This window comes from Castanea sativa, chromosome 9 (genome assembly GCF_040712315.1).
Source record: "Castanea sativa cultivar Marrone di Chiusa Pesio chromosome 9, ASM4071231v1".
NCBI lineage: Eukaryota > Viridiplantae > Streptophyta > Magnoliopsida > Fagales > Fagaceae > Castanea > Castanea sativa.
The window spans coordinates 38667452-38687681 of record NC_134021.1 but is presented as its reverse complement, the minus strand read 5'-3'; the positions used below and the strand labels follow the sequence as shown (position 1 = coordinate 38687681).

At 36.8% G+C, this 20230-nt stretch overlaps 1 protein-coding gene across 5 annotated transcripts in view; it reads left to right on the top strand.

Annotated features, from left to right (window-relative positions):
* The first annotated feature begins 2922 nt into the window (after positions 1–2922).
* Positions 2923–20230, top strand: part of LOC142609648 (kinesin-like protein KIN-7O) — a 29253-nt gene continuing 11945 nt past the window's right edge. For all 5 annotated transcript variants that reach the window (XR_012839644.1, XM_075781290.1, XM_075781288.1 and 2 more), the window contains exons 1-18: positions 2923–3074; positions 3171–3260; positions 3495–3613; positions 4225–4338; positions 4429–4510; positions 4949–5016; positions 5094–5168; positions 5284–5429; positions 5506–5608; positions 13349–13429; positions 13606–13674; positions 13782–13841; positions 13916–14077; positions 16122–16178; positions 18617–18865; positions 18937–19002; positions 19160–19345; positions 19421–19525. Coding sequence is in view for 4 of the 5 variants with exons in the window: in XM_075781290.1 (XP_075637405.1) it covers positions 2951–3074; positions 3171–3260; positions 3495–3613; positions 4225–4338; positions 4429–4510; positions 4949–5016; positions 5094–5168; positions 5284–5429; positions 5506–5608; positions 13349–13429; positions 13606–13674; positions 13782–13841; positions 13916–14077; positions 16122–16178; positions 18617–18865; positions 18937–19002; positions 19160–19345; positions 19421–19525 (1956 nt within the window). In the remaining variant the exon portion in view is untranslated. The remainder of the gene's footprint in view (positions 3075–3170; positions 3261–3494; positions 3614–4224; positions 4339–4428; positions 4511–4948; positions 5017–5093; positions 5169–5283; positions 5430–5505; positions 5609–13348; positions 13430–13605; positions 13675–13781; positions 13842–13915; positions 14078–16121; positions 16179–18616; positions 18866–18936; positions 19003–19159; positions 19346–19420; positions 19526–20230) is intronic.

Here is a 20230-nt window from a genome sequence, read left to right as displayed (position 1 = left end):
CCCAAATGCCCGCTTGGGACCTTTTACTCCCCACATTATTATTATTATTTTGTATTTTTGGCTTGATCTTTCAAGTCGTTACGATGACCGATGGAGTCAATTGATGTGGTCGTATGTTGGTGTAAATAGGGGGAAATGGAAAGGGAAAGGGAAAGGAGAAGAGAAAGGGGAAATGAAAAGAAAAAAAAAACAAATAAGTGATAAAAATTTTATATTCATAACGTTGATAAAACATCTTAGTTTTAGCACATTGAAACGATATTATTTTGAACCAAGCTAACATTTAGTCGCCCCATTTTGTTTAGAAGAACATTTAATTGCCACTTAATCAATCAGCCCATGATGACTTGAATTAAAAAGAAGTATTACGTTCATAATATTTTCATAACAAATTATAGGTAGTATTGTAATAAGTTAGGCCGAAATGGGCAAATGCCCTTTTCGCGCAAAAAAAAAATAGCATTATGCCCCATTTTCCAAACTAATTAGGGAAATGTCCCTCTTTTGAAACTCGATTTTCTCAAAATTGAGTTAAGCCCTATAGTGGCATTTTAAGAAGCCTATAGTGACGTTTTAAGAAGCCTATAGCGGCGTTTTGGAACTCGAGCTCCATGAACTCAAGTTATAGGTAAAAAAAAAAAAAAAAAACTTGTATAGAGCTCGAGTTACAAAACACCGCTATAGGTCCTTAAAATGCCACTATAGGGCTCTAGATTTTTTTTTAAAACTCGATTTTAAGAAAATCGAGTTTAAAAAGATGGGCATTTTAGTTTGGAAAATGAGGCATTTGCCCCCTTTTTTTTTTTGCGCGAAATGGACATTTGCCTATTTTGCCTAGTAGGTTGTTATTAAGTTGTTATTTAATATCTTTTGGGCAAAACTTAAGTACAATACTTAGGTATTGTTTTTTAGGTTCATTTTTAAAATTCTACCATGTAGATTTTTTTTCATGGGATGAAAGTGTATTTTTTTAGTTAAGAAGTCACATGATTGAATTTTAAGAGGGAAATCTAAGAAACAACACCTAGGATACTGTATTTAAGTTTTGTCCATATTTTTTTTTATTAGAAGTGAATTTTGACAAATCCACCATTGGATTACATTTTCTTCTTATATTCTCCATGCTTGCAAAATTTCAAGAAAATTAAAGATTAATTGCTATGTCATCAATAAATTTTTTAAATTGCAAGTTTTTGTAATTTAAAATTATGCACAAAATATAAGCTTATAAATCATATAGTAAATAATATCCAATTGCCAAAAAATTTAAGATGTGTATTAAAAACATAAAGAGCATGCAATTCAACAGTTAGATTTTTAAAATATGTTGTAAAATTTATTTTGTTGAGTGAGTTTATAGTCTTAAACTACAACTAATTTTGTAACTAAACTTTATCCAAATTATTTTTTTATCCACTCATAACAATCAAATAACAATTTACCATTTAAAATTTGTTGTGAAAGTGTTATGAAAATGTTATAAACATAACATTTCTTCAAATTAAAATGGGATAGAATTTTGATTTTGATTTTGATAAAAATTTAGGAATGAAATTCCAAGTTTTAAGCATAAATTAAAGGTGACAAAATCAAAATAAACTTAAACATAAAGAGTTTAATTTGCGACTTACAACTAAGACCGATGAAAAATTAAAATTAAAATGTTTTTCACCTTTCTTATTCCTAACATTTTCCATCATTTTACTTGTGCAAATTACACCTCTAAAGTATAGAGGTTCTTGGATTTTACACTTGTAGGGGGCAAAAGTTAATCCCATGCCCAGTCCACTAAGAGTGGACTAGGATAGATGCCCAATACAATTAATTTGTAGAGGTGGGTAGCTAGGGCCAGTACTTTGATTTATTAGGACTATGGTTTGATAATTGGAGAAAAGAGATTAGCAAGAACAACAATACTTGATAGAAATATAGCAAGAAAAGAGAGATTCTTATTTAAGTCTTTTCTCGGGCTAGTTGAGGAGCAATTGTTCTTAAGAAATATAGCTCTAGGTACTACACTGGTCTCTTTCTCTCTCTATTTCTCTCTCTCTAAACTTTTTCCGATCTCTCTTCTGTGAGGGTACTGTTCAGGGGTCATTCTGCCATTAATGTGGTAGACTGAGTTGATGCAGTGTATTGAATGCAAATGTGATGAATGTTTTATCTAGAAGCTTCCTCACTCTCTTATTCTTACACCTCCTCCTCGGTTTTCAATCTCATAGCCTTTATGACTTTTTTTCTTTTTTCTTTTTGAGAAGTATCTATTCCTCAGCCTCATTGGGCGAATTGCCCTCCTCAGTTCCTTGATCTTCCTAGCACTTTGATTGTCTTGGTTGAGCTGGGCCTGGTTCGATGAACAATTGGGTCCAACTATACCTTGGGTGGATCCTATTGATGGTTCATTCTCTTTGGACTCCCACTCCTAACATCATAAAGTTTTAAAATTTGAATTTTACTCCTAAAATTATATTTTGTTTGAATCAACTGCTTTTTTATCCAAATTAACCATTAAATTAACAGAAAATATAGATGGAAGGCTATTGATGTCAACAGAATATAACTTCATGAGTTAAAATTTAAAATTTGAAACTTTATACTTTATAGCAGTGTAGTTTGCTCTTTATATATATATATATATATATATATTTAGTACCCATCTCATGTATTATTTATGAGACATGAGCAGTGCATTAAGACAAATTGAACAGTATTTTGTGAGTGTAAACAGTAACTAGGAATTATTTTTTTTTATTTTCAGTTTTCAGCAAAATAAGTAGTATTCAAACGCAACTTTAAACTAAACTAAAAAATTAAAATGATACCTCAGGTTATTTCCGTAATTTAGAACTGCGAAACTCTAACTCGTCCTCAAGGCGGGAACAACAATTTTCAAACCCAAAAGAGTGTCTTTTCATTGTTTTCAACGAGCGTCACACAAAACACAGTGGAAATGGAGAGAATAAACGTGGCTGTGCGTGCAAGGCCGCTATCTCAAGAGGACGCAAAAACCAGTCCATGGCGAATCTCCGGCAACTCCATTTCCACCACCAACAACTCCTCCAAATTCGATTTCGGTACTAACTACTAACCTCAAATTTCCTTTTTCTCTTTCTCTTTAGGGTTTTGGAACTTGAAAAATTCACTTTTCTTTGAATTTTTTCGTTTCGTAGATCGGATTTTCGGCGAAGAGTGCAACACATTTCAGGTCTATCAGGCTCGCACTCAAGAAATTGTCTCCGCAGCCGTTCGTGGTTTCAACGGTCCGTGCAATTTCCACTGCAAATTTTTATTTGAAAATTTTCATAATTATATGCCGTGGCTGTGAAATTTGTACGATTGACATTATTTTATAATTTATAAACATTTGTGAATTTCTTAAATTTTGTGATTTATAGGCTGAATCTTAAAACTCGGCTTGTTATTTGCTTCTGCAACTATATGTTGTGGCTGTGACTGTGAGACTGCTTAGAATAATCTCATTTTCTTTGCTGTAGGCACTGTGTTTGCTTATGGGCAAACAAACAGTGGGAAAACATACACAATGCGAGGCTCGGAAGCAGAACCGGGGGTTATTCCACTTTCAGTGCGTGATTTGTTCAGAACAATTCAGCAGGTACTTCAACCAAGATCCTCTTGTGCTTCATGAAAATTAATGTGCAATTACATGTTTTTGAAATTTATTCAATAAGATTCATTCTTGACCTGTACTATGTTACCTTGGTAACATTTATGAGATTGGGTTTTTCCTTTGCTTCAAGTGGTTATACAATTCCGTTTAATTTCCGGGGCTTATTTATTGGTATGATGCATATACTATGTAATTGATTGATCATGGCCTCGTGAAGTAGAGATCACTTATTCACGAAAAAGGTGATTGATCTTGTGTTGTTGGGGCATATAAACATGAGCCATGGGGCCGCTGTTACTACACTGATTCTAATAAAGGACTCTTCTGATTATAATGGAAAATTTTAACTCTCAAGTTGCTAGGTCTTGCATGGGGAAACTTATGAAATTGTTACTTATGGTTTCACCTTCGCAGCTTACTCATCTATCTGAGTCTTCTATGTGATTCTTCCTAATAATATTGATTTCTAGCACTTGGATTTAGAATTTTGTTCAACTCTTTTTTAGTGCATTGACTTTTGTAACAGCTTTTTTATTTATAAAATTTTGTTGAAATTTTGGAGTATATAAATGTAATAATTCATTGTTCTATATTAGGATGTGGATCGAGAGTTTCTTTTGCGAATGTCCTATATGGAGATCTATAATGAGGAAATAAATGATTTATTGGCCCCTGAGCACCGAAAACTGCAGATTCATGAAAGTATTGAGGTACTGTGCTATTTACTGTGATGATATTGTAATATCTTGTTGGTTTCACACTTTCACTGTCTGTTTACTCTATTTCCCTTATATTTGCAGAGGGGAATATACGTTGCTGGCTTGCGAGAAGAAATTGTTGCCTCTCCTGAGCAAGTCCTTCATTTCATGGAGTTTGGAGAATGTATTATTTTCTTTGTACATTTCATAATTTTTTGTTTTTGTTTTTGTTATTGTTTTTGTTTAATTAATTCTCAAAAGCGCCATTTTTATCTTCTTTAAATGTTGTCTATGTGGCTTACATTGTTGCTCTTGTATATTTTGAATAACATGTTACCTAGGTCAAGGTGCTATGGGTGCTCAAGTTCAATTATTGACTTTTAGTACTCCTCATTTCTGAGGCTTTTCTTTTTTAAAACTTCACATTTCTAAATTTTGATTACCTTAAATCTTTAAAAGTTTAAATATTTTTCATCTTTCCTTCCCATTTTTAAATCTCCTCATAATCACCCTTGTGTAGGGCACTTTTGGTCACTCCTTAGTCCTTATTTCGATGTCTCCTTCCTGTTATATATACCGGACAATGTTAGTCTAATCTTATGTTTTTTGCCTTTAATTTCAGCTCATCGGCATATTGGAGAGACAAACATGAATTTGTACAGTAGTCGGTCCCACACTATCTTTCGCATGGTATAATTATTCATATTTCCAATCTTATTAGTTATCTGGTTATATATGTTCATCTACCATATCATTGTATCGAATAGATAATAGAGAGTCGGGATAAAAATGAAGATGAAGATATCAACAATTCTTGTGATGCCGTTCGCGTATCAGTTTTGGTATGTGATTGCTGAACCTACTATTCAATTTTGGGGTCATCTTCCTCATAGTGTTTGCATTTGGAATTATGGATGCTATATTCATATGCATTCTGATGTGTATATTTGTTTCCAGAATTTGGTAGATCTTGCTGGTTCAGAACGTGCTGCAAAAACTGGAGCAGAAGGTGTTCGCCTTAGGGAGGGTTCCCACATCAATAAAAGCTTGATGACCCTAGGAACTGTCATTAAAAAATTGAGTGAAGGTGCTGAAAGTCAAGGGTAAGTTCTATGATTGCTAAAGAATGTTACCTCTTTCTATTTGTTTGTAATTGACTATAGCTAATATTTATTGCAGGGGTCATGTTCCCTATCGAGATAGCAAGCTTACACGCATTCTACAACCTGCATTAGGTGGAAATTCAAATACAGCTATCATATGCAATATCACGCTTGCACAGGTCTATTTGTGTAGCCAATTTATTAAGCTTTGCTACTCCTTTTAGAAGTAATTTACTATGTTGCTCTGATATAAATTTCAAGTGATATAACATTTCTTAGGTTCCATCATCATTTTAAAGAATCGGCATGTAGGATTCAACTTTTCAAAAAAATTATCTTGCATTTAGGCTTGCACATGTATGTATTATCAATTGTGTTACATGAGCTTGTTGTTGAGAACCACCTTTCTTTAGGACTAATCAGTCTCTTAATTTTTTTTACATATCTAACAATTTAATTGTTACCTATCAATAAAAGAAAAAAAAACTTGTTGCTATTAAATCTTGCAAACTCTACAACCTAGTTGTTGGGGTTTATATATTGTAACTTTTCATGGAGTTGTTAATGAAAAATAAAATTAATTGCAAGCTAATATTTTTGTATGTGGATAGACATAGATATACTCTTGGTGTTAGTTATTATAAAGCCATTGACTATAGAAACAACCTTATCAAATTAATGTTAATATGATAATATATTGAGGAAATCGATTAGCCAATAATGTTTAGAAATTGCTGTGATTGAGAACTATCTGGAACATAGGGGAGGCCCGGCTACCTCGAATTAGCCAGAAACCCTGTTTTAGTTTTAATGTATTAGGATCAATATGGGGGGATTCCGAAGTTTCTTTATTGAATCTAAGTTGTTTCAGTTAGTGGTTGAGGAAGGAGGGAATTTTTTCTCCCTTAAGATCTTTGAACGGGGAAAATACTACATGCAATCGGTGTTTATGGGCAAGGGTGCAGTGCTTTGGATAATGCGGAATTTGGAACACATTGTGATTGGGGTTAGCTCTAAGCAATTTTTCACACTCAGGGAAGGTGCTACTGCGTACACCTTGCAACGGGGGTCCAATTCATTTGGGCAGTTTGTATCAGTGACAGAGCTTAAGGTTGGTGGGCGGCGGCGAACTATCATTATTCAAGCCGGTAAATTACAACAAGGATGGAGAACTTTTGGGATTGAATTACGAAGGATGTTGGAACCTGCTCAATATGTGTTGGGTGGATTGAAGTTTGTACCGTACAGATCTAAGCAGATCCCAATACACCATCCTACCAGGTCATTTGTGGAAGTTGTTAAAGCTCCAGTGCAGGCAATGTTGAAGTATGTTCAGCAGCCCCTTAACAAAGATAAGGTTAAGGCTGGTATTGTGAAGAATAATGTGGAGATTCCAGGTGACAAGTCTCACACTCAGGTTGTAGCTTTTGAAACTAAGTCTGGTAGTTTTCATCAGGCAGCTGTGGGTGGTGGTGAGGGTGGAGTAGGTGATATTAATGGCAAGAATAAAATTGAGGAGAAAATATCGGAAGGAATTAATTGCAATATTCCTTTGAAGACCAGTTTGAATTCAAAAATGGTTGAGTTTGGAAAGTTGCGTGATATTAGGAAGGGACGTTGGCTGGGGAGAGGGTTGACTGTGAGTGTAAATGAATATGGGAAGAGGCGGGTATCTTGGGATGCTGTTAAGGGAGGTCAACAAGCTGGCAAATGGGTACCAAGAAAGGTTGATTCTAATAATGCAGTGGGTCTGAGCCCATCCAAGATGAATGCCTCAGCCTCGTTGGGTAATAAAGAACCTATTTTGGGCCTGGGTCTGCTAAGCCCAACTACCTTTGAGATTGGAGAAAGCTCTTTTAGTGGCCCACAGGCTCTGGAGTCCTCTTACCAGAATGGGTTTACGTTGCCAAGCTCAGGTAGTACTGAGCTCATTGCCACGAAGGAGGTTAGGTGCTCAAGGGTCAAACCCATCGCATCGGAGCTACCAGCGACGTCGTCGAAGGTATCGGTGCTCACCCCCAAGACATCGGAGCAACCTGTGATGTCGTCGAGGGTACTAATGGTCATACCCACCACCTCGGAGCAACCTTCGACATCGCCGACGGTACCGATGGACTTAGCTGTGACGGAGATTGAACTTAACGGTGCTCAGCTCAGCTCGATTCGACTAGCGCAGCCAACCACTGAGCCGACAGGACCGGCGGCGGTGGCCCAAGTCTCCCACGAATAGTTGTCGATGACCAGCACGCAGTGTGGGTCGAGGTTGGTGCCGGAGGTGTCATCGGTCACGATATCGGAACATGTAATGAATTTGGATGACTCGATAGTGTCGGAGTTGGTGGCTTTGTCTTCTTCAGTGGCATCGGAGGAAGGGGATGAGGATTCCATGGGTTTCGAAGGTTCGGTTATTTCTAACTTTGAGGGAGTTCAACTACCTGGCCCAACTATTAGGGACTTGGTCGGAGACTTGGATAAGTCTTGGGGTAACTTCAAAGATTGGATATTACAAATGCGTGATGGTCGGCAATTAGTGCTCCCATTGTCACTATACCGTTCTCCAGACTGTATGTCAGTCTGCTCAAGTCTAGAGGGAGAGGGTGTATCATGTAATGTTTCTTGTACAAATGAAGGGAAGAGGGTTACTTGGGCAGATGAGAGTGAGGGGCTAGTGGATTCCTTGACTGTGGTTCCCGGGTTAGTAAGTGAGCTGTGGGAGTCTGATGAAAGGTTGAGGTCTTGTGAGGGAGGTGATGAGTCTTTAGTTGTGGTACCTTTGGCTATCGAAGGTCCGTTGGAGTTGGAGTCTAGTCCTATGAAGGAGATTGGGTGTAAGGAGTGTGTGGATAATTGTCATCTATCACAATGGGTAACCAATAGGATAAAGACTTTTAAGAAATCTGTGGGAACTTCATTGGAAGGTTTTGAGGAGCCGATTACAGGTCTGTTATTAGCCATAGAGGCCAGAAAAAAAGAAAGGCAGAAAATTGTGGTGGGTGATCAGAAGATGTTGGTTAAGTCCGGACAGAAAGGTCAACCGGACCTGAAGAATTTGCTGTCATCTTTAAATGTTGAGTATGATACAAATAAAGTTAGGAGTGCAAGTTTTGAGCGGGCGGTTGTGTCTTATCAATGAAGGTGAAGATTATTTCTTGGAACGTTAGAGGGTTGAATGAGCAGGATAAAAGGCTCAGGGTTAGAAACTTGATTAGGAAATGGGGGCTAGATGTGGTTTGTCTTCAAGAAACCAAAATGGGGCTGATTAATAGAGCAGTGATTCGTAGCTTGTGGGGTGGACATCATGTTGATTGGTCTTATTTAGGTTCATGTGGTGCTTCTGGTGGGGTGTTAGTGATGTGGGACACTCGGGTAGTGAATAAAATGGAGGAAGCAGTGGGGAGATTTTCGGTTTCTTGTAAGTTTACAAGTGTGTCAGATCAGTTTGTATGGGCGTTTACGGGTGTTTATGGTCCTAATTTATACCGAGATATGAGGTTATTATGGGAGGAACTTTGTGGCTTGAATAGCTGGTGGAGCGTCCCATGGTGTGTGGGTGGTGACTTTAATGTGGTCAGGTTCCCTTCTGAACGATTGGGGTCTACTTCTTTCACTACTGCTATGAGGGATTTTTCTAACTTTATCTCAGAACAGGGTCTTATTGATCTGCCATTGCAAGGAGGTACTTTCACTTGGTCTAATTCTAGAGAAGCTGTTTCGAAGGCTAGGCTGGACAGATTTTTGTTTTCTGCAGATTGGGAGGATAAATTCCCAACAGTTTCTCAAAGACGGCTGTCTAAATTGTGCTCAGATCATTTTCCAATTGTCCTTGAGGGTGGATCTTTTCAGAGAGGGAGTATGCCATTTAGATTTGAGAATATGTGGCTAAAGGATGAAGGTTTTGTGGATAAGGCTCGGTCATGGTGGGATTCCTACCAGGTTCACGGTGCGCCGAGTTTTATTCTGGCTAATAAATTAAAGCTCCTTAAAAATGACTTGAAAAGATGGAATGTGGAGGTGTTTGGTCATGTGTATGTTTGGATTAGAAAATTGTGGAAGGACCTTAGTGTTCTAGAGATTAGGGAGGAGAGTCAGGGATTATCAGCGGAGGAAAGGGTGGATATGGGAAGAATTCGTGATGAGTTAGAGAAAGCTACCCTGTTGGAAGAAATTTTTTGGAGGCAGAAATCTAGAGTTCTTTGTGTTAGGGAAGGAGACAGGAATACTAAGTTTTTCCATCGTATAGCTAATTCTCACAGGAGGGTTAATTCTATTGATAGGCTTATGGTGGATGGGGTGTTGTCTTCGGACCCTGCTGCTATAGCAAACTGTATCTCTCAATTCTATAGGCAGCTTTACTTTGAGGATGTGGCTCACAAACCGGTCTTAGATGATGTGGATTTTTCTAGCATCTCGGTGGAAGATGCAAGTTGGCTAGATAGGCCTTTTGAGGAAGAAGAAGTGTTTGAGGTGATCCATGACTGTAATGGTGATAAGGCACTTGGCCCAGATGGCTTTTCCATGGCGTTCTTCCAATCTTGTTGGGGTGTTTTGAAAACTGAAATTATGGCTGTATTCCACAATTTCCATACTCAGGCGGTGTTTGAGAAGAGTCTTAATGCTTCATTCCTAGCCCTTATTCCTAAGAAAGTGGATGCTGTGGAGGTAAAGGATTATCGGCCTATCAGCTTAGTTGGTGGGATGTATAAGATTATTTCTAAGGTGTTGGCTAATAGGCTTCGTAGGGTGGCGTATGGACTTATTTCAGATTCACAAAATGCTTTTGTGAAGGGCAGACAGATTTTGGATTCCGTCTTGATTGCTTCTGAATGTATTGATAGTAGATTGAAGTTAGGAGTTCCGGGTGTGCTTTGTAAGTTGCATGTGGAGAAGGCATATGATCATGTGAGTTGGGATTTTTTAATGCATATGCTGCAGTGTTGTGGTTTCTCAGAAAAATGGAGAAACTGGATAAGGTATTGCATTTCAACTGTAAAGTTTTCCATCTTAATCAATGGTAGCCCAATTAATTTCTTTGGAAGTTCTAGGGGGCTTCGGCAAGGGGATCCTTTATCCCCATTGTTGTTTGATATTGTGATGGAGGCATTAAGTCGTATGTTGGATGTGGCTGCCTCCACTGGGCAATTCTCAGGCTTTTCTGTGGGCAGTACGGCTGGTCCGTCAGTGATGGTGTCTCACCTTCTATTTGCAGATGACATTTTGATTTTTTGTGATGTTGAACCTTCTCAGATTGCTAATTTGAGGGCGATTCTTGCTAGATTTGAGGAGGTGTCTGGGCTTCGTATTAATTTAGGGAAATTTGAGTTGGTATTTGTTGGTGGCGTACCCAATTTGGAGGCTTTGGTGGGTCTGTTGGGGTGTGGGCAGTCTTCTCTGCCCTTGAAATATTTGGGCCTTCCTTTAGGTGCAAAATTTAAGTACTTATCTGTTTGGAACCCTATTCTTGAGAGAATGGAGAGGAGATTAGCAGGTTGGAAGAGAATGTATTTATCTAAAGAGGGTAAGGTGACATTCATTAAAAGCTATCGTCCTTACCTACATACTTTCTTTCCCTTCTTCCTTTACCGGGTAAGGTGGCTAAGCGTATGGAGAAATTATAGAGAGACTTTTTGTGGGATGGGATTGGTGGTGAACCTAAAATTCATTTAGTTAATTGGGCCAAAGTTTGTAGGCCTTTGCAGGATGGGGGGTTGGGTATAAGACAGTTGGGTAATTTTAATTCTGCCTTACTAGGTAAATGGTTGTGGAGGTATGGAACCGAGAATGATGCTTTATGGAGGAGGGTTATAGAGGCAAAATATGGGAATATTTGGGGTGGTTGGTGTTCGAAGAAGGTGACAAGTCCTTATGGGGTAAGCTTGTGGAGATATATTAGAAGTGGCTGGTTGAACTTCTCTAAACTCCTTGTTTATGATGTGGGGGAAGGTACTAGAGTGAAATTTTGGAAGCATGTGTGGTGTGGGGATTGTACTCTCCAAGAGGCATTTCCGGAGCTTTATTGTCTTAGTAGGTCCAAGGACTCCTCAGTGGCTGAAGTTATGGGTTGGTCTGCTGGGAGGTTTCACTGGAATGTGCTATTTCGTCGTCCTCCACAAGATTGGGAAGAAGCCTTTGATCGGTTTATGGGGCTAGTCTACTCCTCGTCAGTGAGAGGGTTTGGACCAGATAAGGTTTGTTGGAAGTCTGCAAGGAATACAGGATTTGAGGTTAGAGATTATTACAGTTCCTTCTACCCTCATAATCTTGTTTCCTTTCCATGGAAAATGATATGACAAACAAAGGCTCCTCCAAGGGTAGCCTTCTTTTCTTGGTCTGCTTCCTTAGGTAAGATCTTAACAACAGAAAACCTTCGTAAAAGACGAGTGATTGTGCTTGACTGGTGTTTTATGTGTAAGAGGTGTGGGGAGTCGGTGGATCATCTTCTACTTCATTGCACCATAGCTTGGGAGTTGTGGTCTTTGGTTTTCTGTTTGTTTGGTATTCAGTGGGTTATGCCTCGTACTGTTCTTGAGGTGTTTGAGGCTTGGCAAGGAAAGTTTGCGCGACATCGTCACATTGATGTTTGGAAGTTGGTACCTCACTGCTTGATTTGGTGCATTTGGCGAGAAAGGAATGCTAGAAGCTTTGAGGGTTGCAAATGCTCTTTGTTGGAGATTAAGTCTTTTTTCTTACACACTCTCTTTGAATGGAGTGTGGTTTTTTCTCATTTTTCCTGTTCTTTCTTTTCTATTTTTCTTGACCGTTGTTCTCTTGTTTCTTGATTTTTGCACCCATAGTACATCCCCAATGTACTTAGCTTGGCAATTCCTTTGTTATTATTAATAATACTCTTACGTTATTTATCAAAAAAAAAATATATTGAGGATGTCAAATTTGTTGATACTCCCTATAACACATTATATTTGGAATATCTGTTGTCAATCCTAGATATTGTGATATATCAAAAAGTTGATAGACAATCAAAAACACTAGCGATGTGTTTTCATATGCAACAAGTGAGTTCTGTGTCTTTTTTAATTTTCCAATGGATTTAGTTTTGTCTTTTCTGGTTTAGCCTATGCAGTTATGACAGCATTTTTAATATTGATTTAGATAATTTTTTTAAAATGATTCATAGTTACAATGGGGGAGGGGGGATTTGAACCTTGGCCATATTTGTTGGAAACATTAGGAGGTGCCAATTAAGTTACAAGGCTTTTGGCTTTTTAGAAAAAATAATTGTAAAGTGTGTTGTAGGAAATCTTGATATTATTTGTCATTGTTTGTTCCCTGTGTTGTACATAAATAAAATTTTAACTCTGTACTTCTATTTGACCTTGGTGGGCTTGCATGGTCAAAGTTAATATGAAAAAGAATAATTCAGTGTGTTGTCTAACGAGAATTGATAAGACCTGGGTTATTGCTGTGGCAAAAGCATGTGTAAAATTTTTTTGAACAGGTATTCTGGTCATGAGCTGTTTGTACCAATTCGTTTATGTTGTATTCTAGAAATTTGGTTTAAGAGAGACACATACAGGGAAGGGTGAAAATTTTGGGAATCCATCATGAAAGTAATGTACTGTAGTGGACTATATTTGTTTTGGATTCAAGTAATACTTTTGTGGAACGTTCATCCACTTGCTAGACAAACTTCCCAAGTTTTTCTTGAAAAATGTTTCCACTTATTTGAACAAGGTCATGTACAATTCATTTGCACAAAGTTCTCAGAGAAGGAATTTAATTTATTACAATGTCAAATTCTTCAAGTAGTGAGAAGGGGGGAGATTGAGGCTGTTTCAGCACTGCACCATATGGACATAGGAAAATTACCACTATTCAAATGTATTATTTACTTCTATTCTTGTGCATATGTTTTTGGATGTACTACCTGTCTAGATTGCTTAGTACTATTTGTTTGATGGCAGATTCACGCAGATGAGACTAAAAGCACTCTCCAATTTGCAAGCAGAGCTTTACGTGTTACAAACTGTGCTCGGGTGAATGAGGTTTTGCTCTAATTTAGCCTGCATATACAGAAAGATCTCTTTCATTTGCATTCTTTGTTGCAGTATTTCAGATTTCATAATAGTGACTTCCTTTTGTCATTGTGTTTGGTTCTTTGCATGTAAAATCTTGTATTCTGTTATCTTGTGTTTCAACACAGTTTGCTATTTCATGCCAGATTTTAACTGATGCGGCTTTGTTAAAACGTCAAAAGAAAGAAATTGAGGAGCTTCGAGCCAAACTACAGGTTTGTCTAATTGTTATAATAGGTTTTTTTATTTTATGGAATTAATTGTGATATGTTTCAAGAAATGTGGGCCCATTTTGAAATTTCCTCCCTCCACGCCTTTTTAGGATTCTCATTCAGAGCATTGGGAAGAGGAGATCCTCAATCTACGAAACACACTGCTACAGGTTTGAAGATGTCCATTTGATGATTTATTTTAGCAGATGAATTTGTATCTATTCTAAAAGATGTGAACTGACAGACTGAACTGGAGAGGGAGCGTATAGCTTTGGAACTGGAGGAGGAAAAGAAGGCCCAAGTAGAATGGGAGAAGAGAGTGAAAGAGCAAGCTAAGAAAATTGAAAACTTAAGCTCAATGGTTTTGTATTCAACTAGGGATGAGAATCGTGACCATAATAAAAAGGTTTGTACTATGCTTGTGTATCATGTTTTTACTAGTAGTAGTATGTGTGTTAGCATCTCAGGTACCAGTGAATGCCCCCTTTGGTTTACCTTTATTCAAATCATCTTTGTCAATCAACTACTTTCTTGCAGCCGAATGAATATGTGTTGCTTGCTGCCTTTGGCAACTATTCATGCTTTAAATCTGTGATGTTATATATTTTGCTAAGTTTTAATCATCCCATGTGGCCATGTGCCCGTGGCAACTATTCATGCTTAAACTTTTGACTTCATACATTTTATTAAATACTTCCAAGTCTTCCATTCGCTTTAACAAAAGAAAACTAGACCCACGTGTTGATTTTTCTTTTCTCCCGTTGTATTATTAACTCCGCCTGTGTATGTTCTTAGTGTCATGTATTTTGTTTTACAGCCAGTCTCAAGTGAAAAATGAGGAGGGTTGTGATGGGTTGACGGTTAGCATAATATTTAGGGGGTGTTTGGTAGTTAAACTTTAACACATTTCCACACATTTTAAACAAATTTATACACATTTCAACACAATTTTTCACTCACACGTATATCAAAAACACTCAAACAACATTACTCAAACTAACTAACCAAACAGGCCCTTAGTCACTCTATTATTAATGGATCCACTATGAAAATGCATGAGGCTTTGAAGCTTGACTTCAGCTGAGCTTTGAGATTTCTGAATTTGCCTCAATTTGTCCCATAAAATCGAGTGCCTCTATCTATAGGAGTCTTGAGGAGGTTTGAAACACGTGATTGACTTTCATTGGTGACACGTTATACTTTAAATGGAGGGACTTTATGTCTTGTTCTCCAAGGGAAACATGACATTTTTTGATTGGCCAAAGTGTCTTAATTTAAATCAACACATGGTAGTATTTAATTCAACTACTTATGTCATTTAAATACAAATATTAACATGTGATGACATGTGATTGGCTTTTGAACATTATTTGTGATTTTTATTTAGAAAAACTTGAAATATTTCTATTAGTCTTTGATTAATGATAGTGGAATCTACTAAGTAGCACAATGACACTTTGTAATTGGCTGTTTTGAATGTACTACATGAATTTAATGGCATTACGTGGCAATTTTTAATTGGTTAGAAAATTTTCCTCTCTACAGTAGGCTCGCGGCTAATAGCCATCATCCATATATTCAGCATTATCAAAAATTTAGATTTTTGTTATAGAAAGCTCAACCCCATTTAGATTTTCTCTACAAATGGTTCCATGTTCATATTTCTCAAACTTTCATTTTTCCCCTCTATTTTAAGTTGGATCGAGAAAGATTATTTGTGCATTATGATGCAAAGAATCTAATAGTAGAAAATTAAAATGCTCTGTCTCCCAGCATGTAAGAATGACAATATTAGATGGTCTGAGTATTTGTTTACTCAATGAACACATATTATTGGTTAAAGATGACCTTGTAATTTAAAGCTTGGGCTTCACTGTAATGTCTTCACTGCTCAATTTTATTATCTACTTAAGAGATGTTTGGACTATATCTATATATAAGATCTAAGATTCTGGCTTTGGCTCACTGCATATACTCTAGGCAATACAATTTTGGAAGAATTGATTGTATGATTTCACTTGTAGTGACCCAAAGAAGATTATATGAATAAGCATTCATCACTGCTGCATTTGTGTATTGAAATGTCCTACTGCAAATATCCATCGCACCAGCTGCTTGTGGAAAATTAAACATATTTGGATGATTGTCTTGATGCTATTTTTCACATGGTTATGGACCATCTATTTGCAGTATATTGATGAACTTCATGGGGCTGTTTTGAACACATATTTCTGTGGAATTAAAACCTTGATGACCTTTAAAGAAAAGAGGGGTTGAATGTTCATTGATTTATTGACTACTGTTGTTGACAGAATTGTAACAATAGCCATCTCTTGCCAATGCTCAACTGCATTTTATGCTCTCTTTGAGCTATGATGTTTCACCGTGTTAATTTCCTTCCCTTCTTCAACCCCTCTGATTCTTGATAAACTTTCCTGTTGCTTCTGCAGGGGAAGAGGCGGGACACATGGTGCCCAGGCAAGCTTCCACGAGAGGTTTTTAGAGAGGTGGTTTTTTTGTCTTGATGTAATTGTATCTGATTAGGCAACATGATTCATGAATTGTAAATTTTTTTCTTTTTCTTTTCTAAATTAATCAGTATTATACACAAAGTACACACACACACACACATAGCAGCAATAATGAGTTTTGTGGTATCTCTCATCTCTATTATTTTAAATGCAACCTTACTGGGCACTAAGGAGATTTTTTTTTTTTTTAATAATTGTTTGCAAGTATTTAGTATTTTGGGCAATGTAGGGAGTGCCTTGAAAGGTTATAATATGAAATTCTTGAGGTGGTTTGAGACTGTATAACAATCCTATGATAAATTGGTAATTCTTTTCTCTAAATTTCAGAATTTTTGTGTGTGGAACAAGTAGAAAGTTGATATGACATTGGAAGAGTTACTTTGGGCTATATATAAAGTGCCTAGATAGGTGAAATTCTTGGGGTGATTCAGTGTGTACAGGATTTAATGATGGAAGATTTATTTATTTATTTTTCTCTTCTCTTTTCTCTATATTTCTCTGTTTCTCTTCACAAGACAAAATTGATATGACACCAAAGGACTATTTTGGAATATGTGAGAGTGCCTTCATTGGTCATAATATGAAATTCTTAAGGCAATATGAATCGTTTTTCTTTGTTGAGTAAATGATTATGGTGAATTGCTACAAAGAAAGATGCCCTTTGGAGAACTGTTTTGAAGTGTAAGTATGGTGTGACTATGGGGGAGGGGGGTGGAGTTTGAAAGAAAGGAGAGAAGGGTACAGCATTTGTCTGTGGAAGTATATTCGCTTGGGGTGGAAATGTTTTGCCAGCTATGACTTTTTCAGTTGGTCATGGTACTAATGTTTGCTCTTGGTTGGATTTGTGGTGTGGGCCGGGGATATTCTAAAGGATGCCTTTCTTGACCTGTATGGTATTTCTTGGGACAAAGAGGCTACTCTGGCAGACCATTTGTGTTGGAGGGTTCCATGCTATGGGATGTTATTTTCATGTGACCTATACATGATTGGGAGATGGATGCATTGACCACATTCATGGATCTCATCTATTCAACAAAAATTAGGAGGGATGTTGTGGATAAGATTTTTTGGCAACGTACAAAGAGTGGATTATTTGAGGTAAAGATTTTTTATAGAAATCTCTATACAGGGGAAGGAGTGTTTTTCCCTAGAAGAGTATTTGGAAGGTTAGAGTCCCACTTAAGGTAGCATTCTTTTTGTGGACTGTTCAATTGGGGTAGATTCTCACAATTGATAATCTCTGCTGATGAAAGGTAGTTTTGGTGTAGTGGTGCTACATGTGCAAGAAGGCTGGGGAGATGCCTGATCATTTGTTACTCCATTGCAAGTATGCTAGTGAATTGTGGTCTCTTGTGTTTTGTTTATTCAGGGTGCAATGAGTTATGTCTCAAAGAGTCCTTAATGTGTTGGCATGCTGAGGTTTGCTAAACAGGGTAATGGTGTTGTTTGGAATCAATACCTTTGTCTTATGTGGAGTGTTTGGAGGGAGCACAACTTTGGAGCTTTTAAAGGTTCTAAGAGGACTACAATGGAGTTGAAAATGATCCTAGTTGTTCATTTTCTTGATGCTGGTACTTTCTAATTACATGTCTTATGTGATTGAAGGCATTCCCCCCCCCCCCCCCCCCCGTTTTTTTCTTCTTTTAATAAAGTTTTATTACTCACAAAAAAAAGAGTTAAAATCCTGCAATTGTATCCTTGAGAAATATAATAAGGCATCAATTTCATCCTTCCATCTATTTTCCATTAAATTTATTCTAGGTCATCTCCGCTTTTTAATGTGCCACCTTGGCACCCATTGGTCATGTATGCAATTCCTTCAAACAGTAGGTTTGAATGGTAGGATGAAATTACAACTTTTTATATTAAAGGGATGAAAGTCAAACTCAGGCCAAATTTCAGGAACAAAAAGTATGTTTTGGCCTTAACAAAAAGGAACATTTTGAGTGTAAATTCAAGCTGAAGGCAGTAGGGTTGGAAATGATGGTAGTTGGCAAAGAAAGAATGCAGAAGTTAAAACTTCAATTCCGATGCAGGAGAACCTAGGCTCTAATTGCCCCCTCGCTTGTAAGCAAAAAAAGAAAAAGAAAAGGTTACATAGGCTTGTTTATGGGTGTCAGGTGTGGGTATGTATCCAAGTGTTCAATCAAATCCCACCATTTTAGAGCATCTGACAGCGATAATTTCGCCTTGTCATGCTGGATTAGATTAACATTAGCATGGCATTGTGAAGGGTTTGGGTAAACAGATGCTGCTTATCTTACATAACTCAGGATGCATGTAAAGAATTTCATAGACTGCTCTGAAAATATTTCTTATTGATGTTTTCCTTGACATTTGTACTATTATAATAATTTTGGATTTTTAATTCAATATGTCAAAAATGAAGCTGATACTTTTTTGCTGCACTCTAGGAATCTTTCACAGTCCAATCAAATGCTTCTGGTGTAAAACCTATGAAACCTAAGCGTGATATGGGACCACTTCTACCTTTTGAAGAACTGGTGAAGGAAATTGATGTTGCTTTGGATGACTCTTGCAAACAAGATGAAGATGTTAGAAGTAATGATTTGGAAGACTGCTCTCTCCCTGCTCCTTCAGTTCTATTACATGTGACAAGTAGGAGAAAAGCTCCACTCCCCAAGATGAAAAGCTTACCCTTGGTTTGTAACATACCTTTTCCTTTCCATTTTCTTGTACTGGATAGGAAACCTAATCTCTGTACTTCTTGCAGGCGGACAATGAATTAGTTGAAATGCAGGCAGATTATGAGGATTTGCTTTTAAAATTTGAAACTCAGGTTATTGTGTTTTATGTTGATTCTTTTTTCTTTTTAGTGATAATAATTTCATATAAAAAAAACAATTAAAAGGGTCTGTGATTCGTCTGTTCTTTTAGATATTACATACTGTGATTCTTCTATTTATATTTACATTACTTTTTTTTTGGGGGTGCAGAGAACTATGAGTGAGATACAAATAGATTGCTTAACTAGAAAGCTTGCAGAGGCTGATTTGTTTTGGGGTGAGAAATCCAATGATTATTCCCTGTATTATGCCAATAAAGGTACCAGTAATGGGGACAAAAATGATAGTCTAAGGGAGTCAGAGGCTATTCTTGTGATCAAGCGGCTCCAAGAGCAGGTTTATTCTATTTTTTGATTACATTCTGTATTCCTGTTCCAGTTAATATTCTTTTCTAAATTGTCTCTCTCACAGATTAAAATGTTGGAAATGGAGAGGTCTTCAAGCCAGCAAAATCTAGATAGTATTGTTGAACTGGCAACAGAACAAAACATATCTGCCAGGAATAAGTTTGAAGAGGTATTTGTTTATTTAATCATGCACAACCTTGGTGTGTGATCTAAGCCTGTAGTATATGCTTTAATTATTTTTTACTAAACTCTTCTAGGCAGTAGGAAATCCACTCTGTTACATTGGTAAACTGCACTGGATAAGAAAAAAGAAACCATACTCCATATGAATCTTAATTTAATACATTCAGCTACATATAACTTCAGCATTTGTAAAAAATATTTTAATAATAATAATAATAATAATAATAATAATAATAATAATAATTATTATTATTATTATTATTATTATTATTATTATTACTACTACTGTCTGATGTGTTAATTTTCCAATTTGTTTGTTACAAATGTTGAAGTCAACATTGAAGGCTAGCTATTATGGTAATATTACTATTATTCACTTGGGGGAGGGGTATGGGTTGAGGAAGCTGAAAGGATGGATTGGATATCTTGCTGACTTCAATTGGAATGGAAATTGGAGTTTTCTTGATATAATTTTCACTCTTTTTATTGTATTAAAAATCTAGGTTTTTGGTGCAGTATTAAGTAGAAGATTTTGTTAAAAAGCACATATAAGGGGGCTTGACCATAGTGAGAAGCAAGTATACAAGAGAAATACTAAATCTTAAAACAAGAAGAAAAAGGAAAAAAAAGAAAGTAACTCTTAAAGTTTTAAGGGCTTCAAGAAATCAAGCAAAGTTGAGAAAGAGATGCC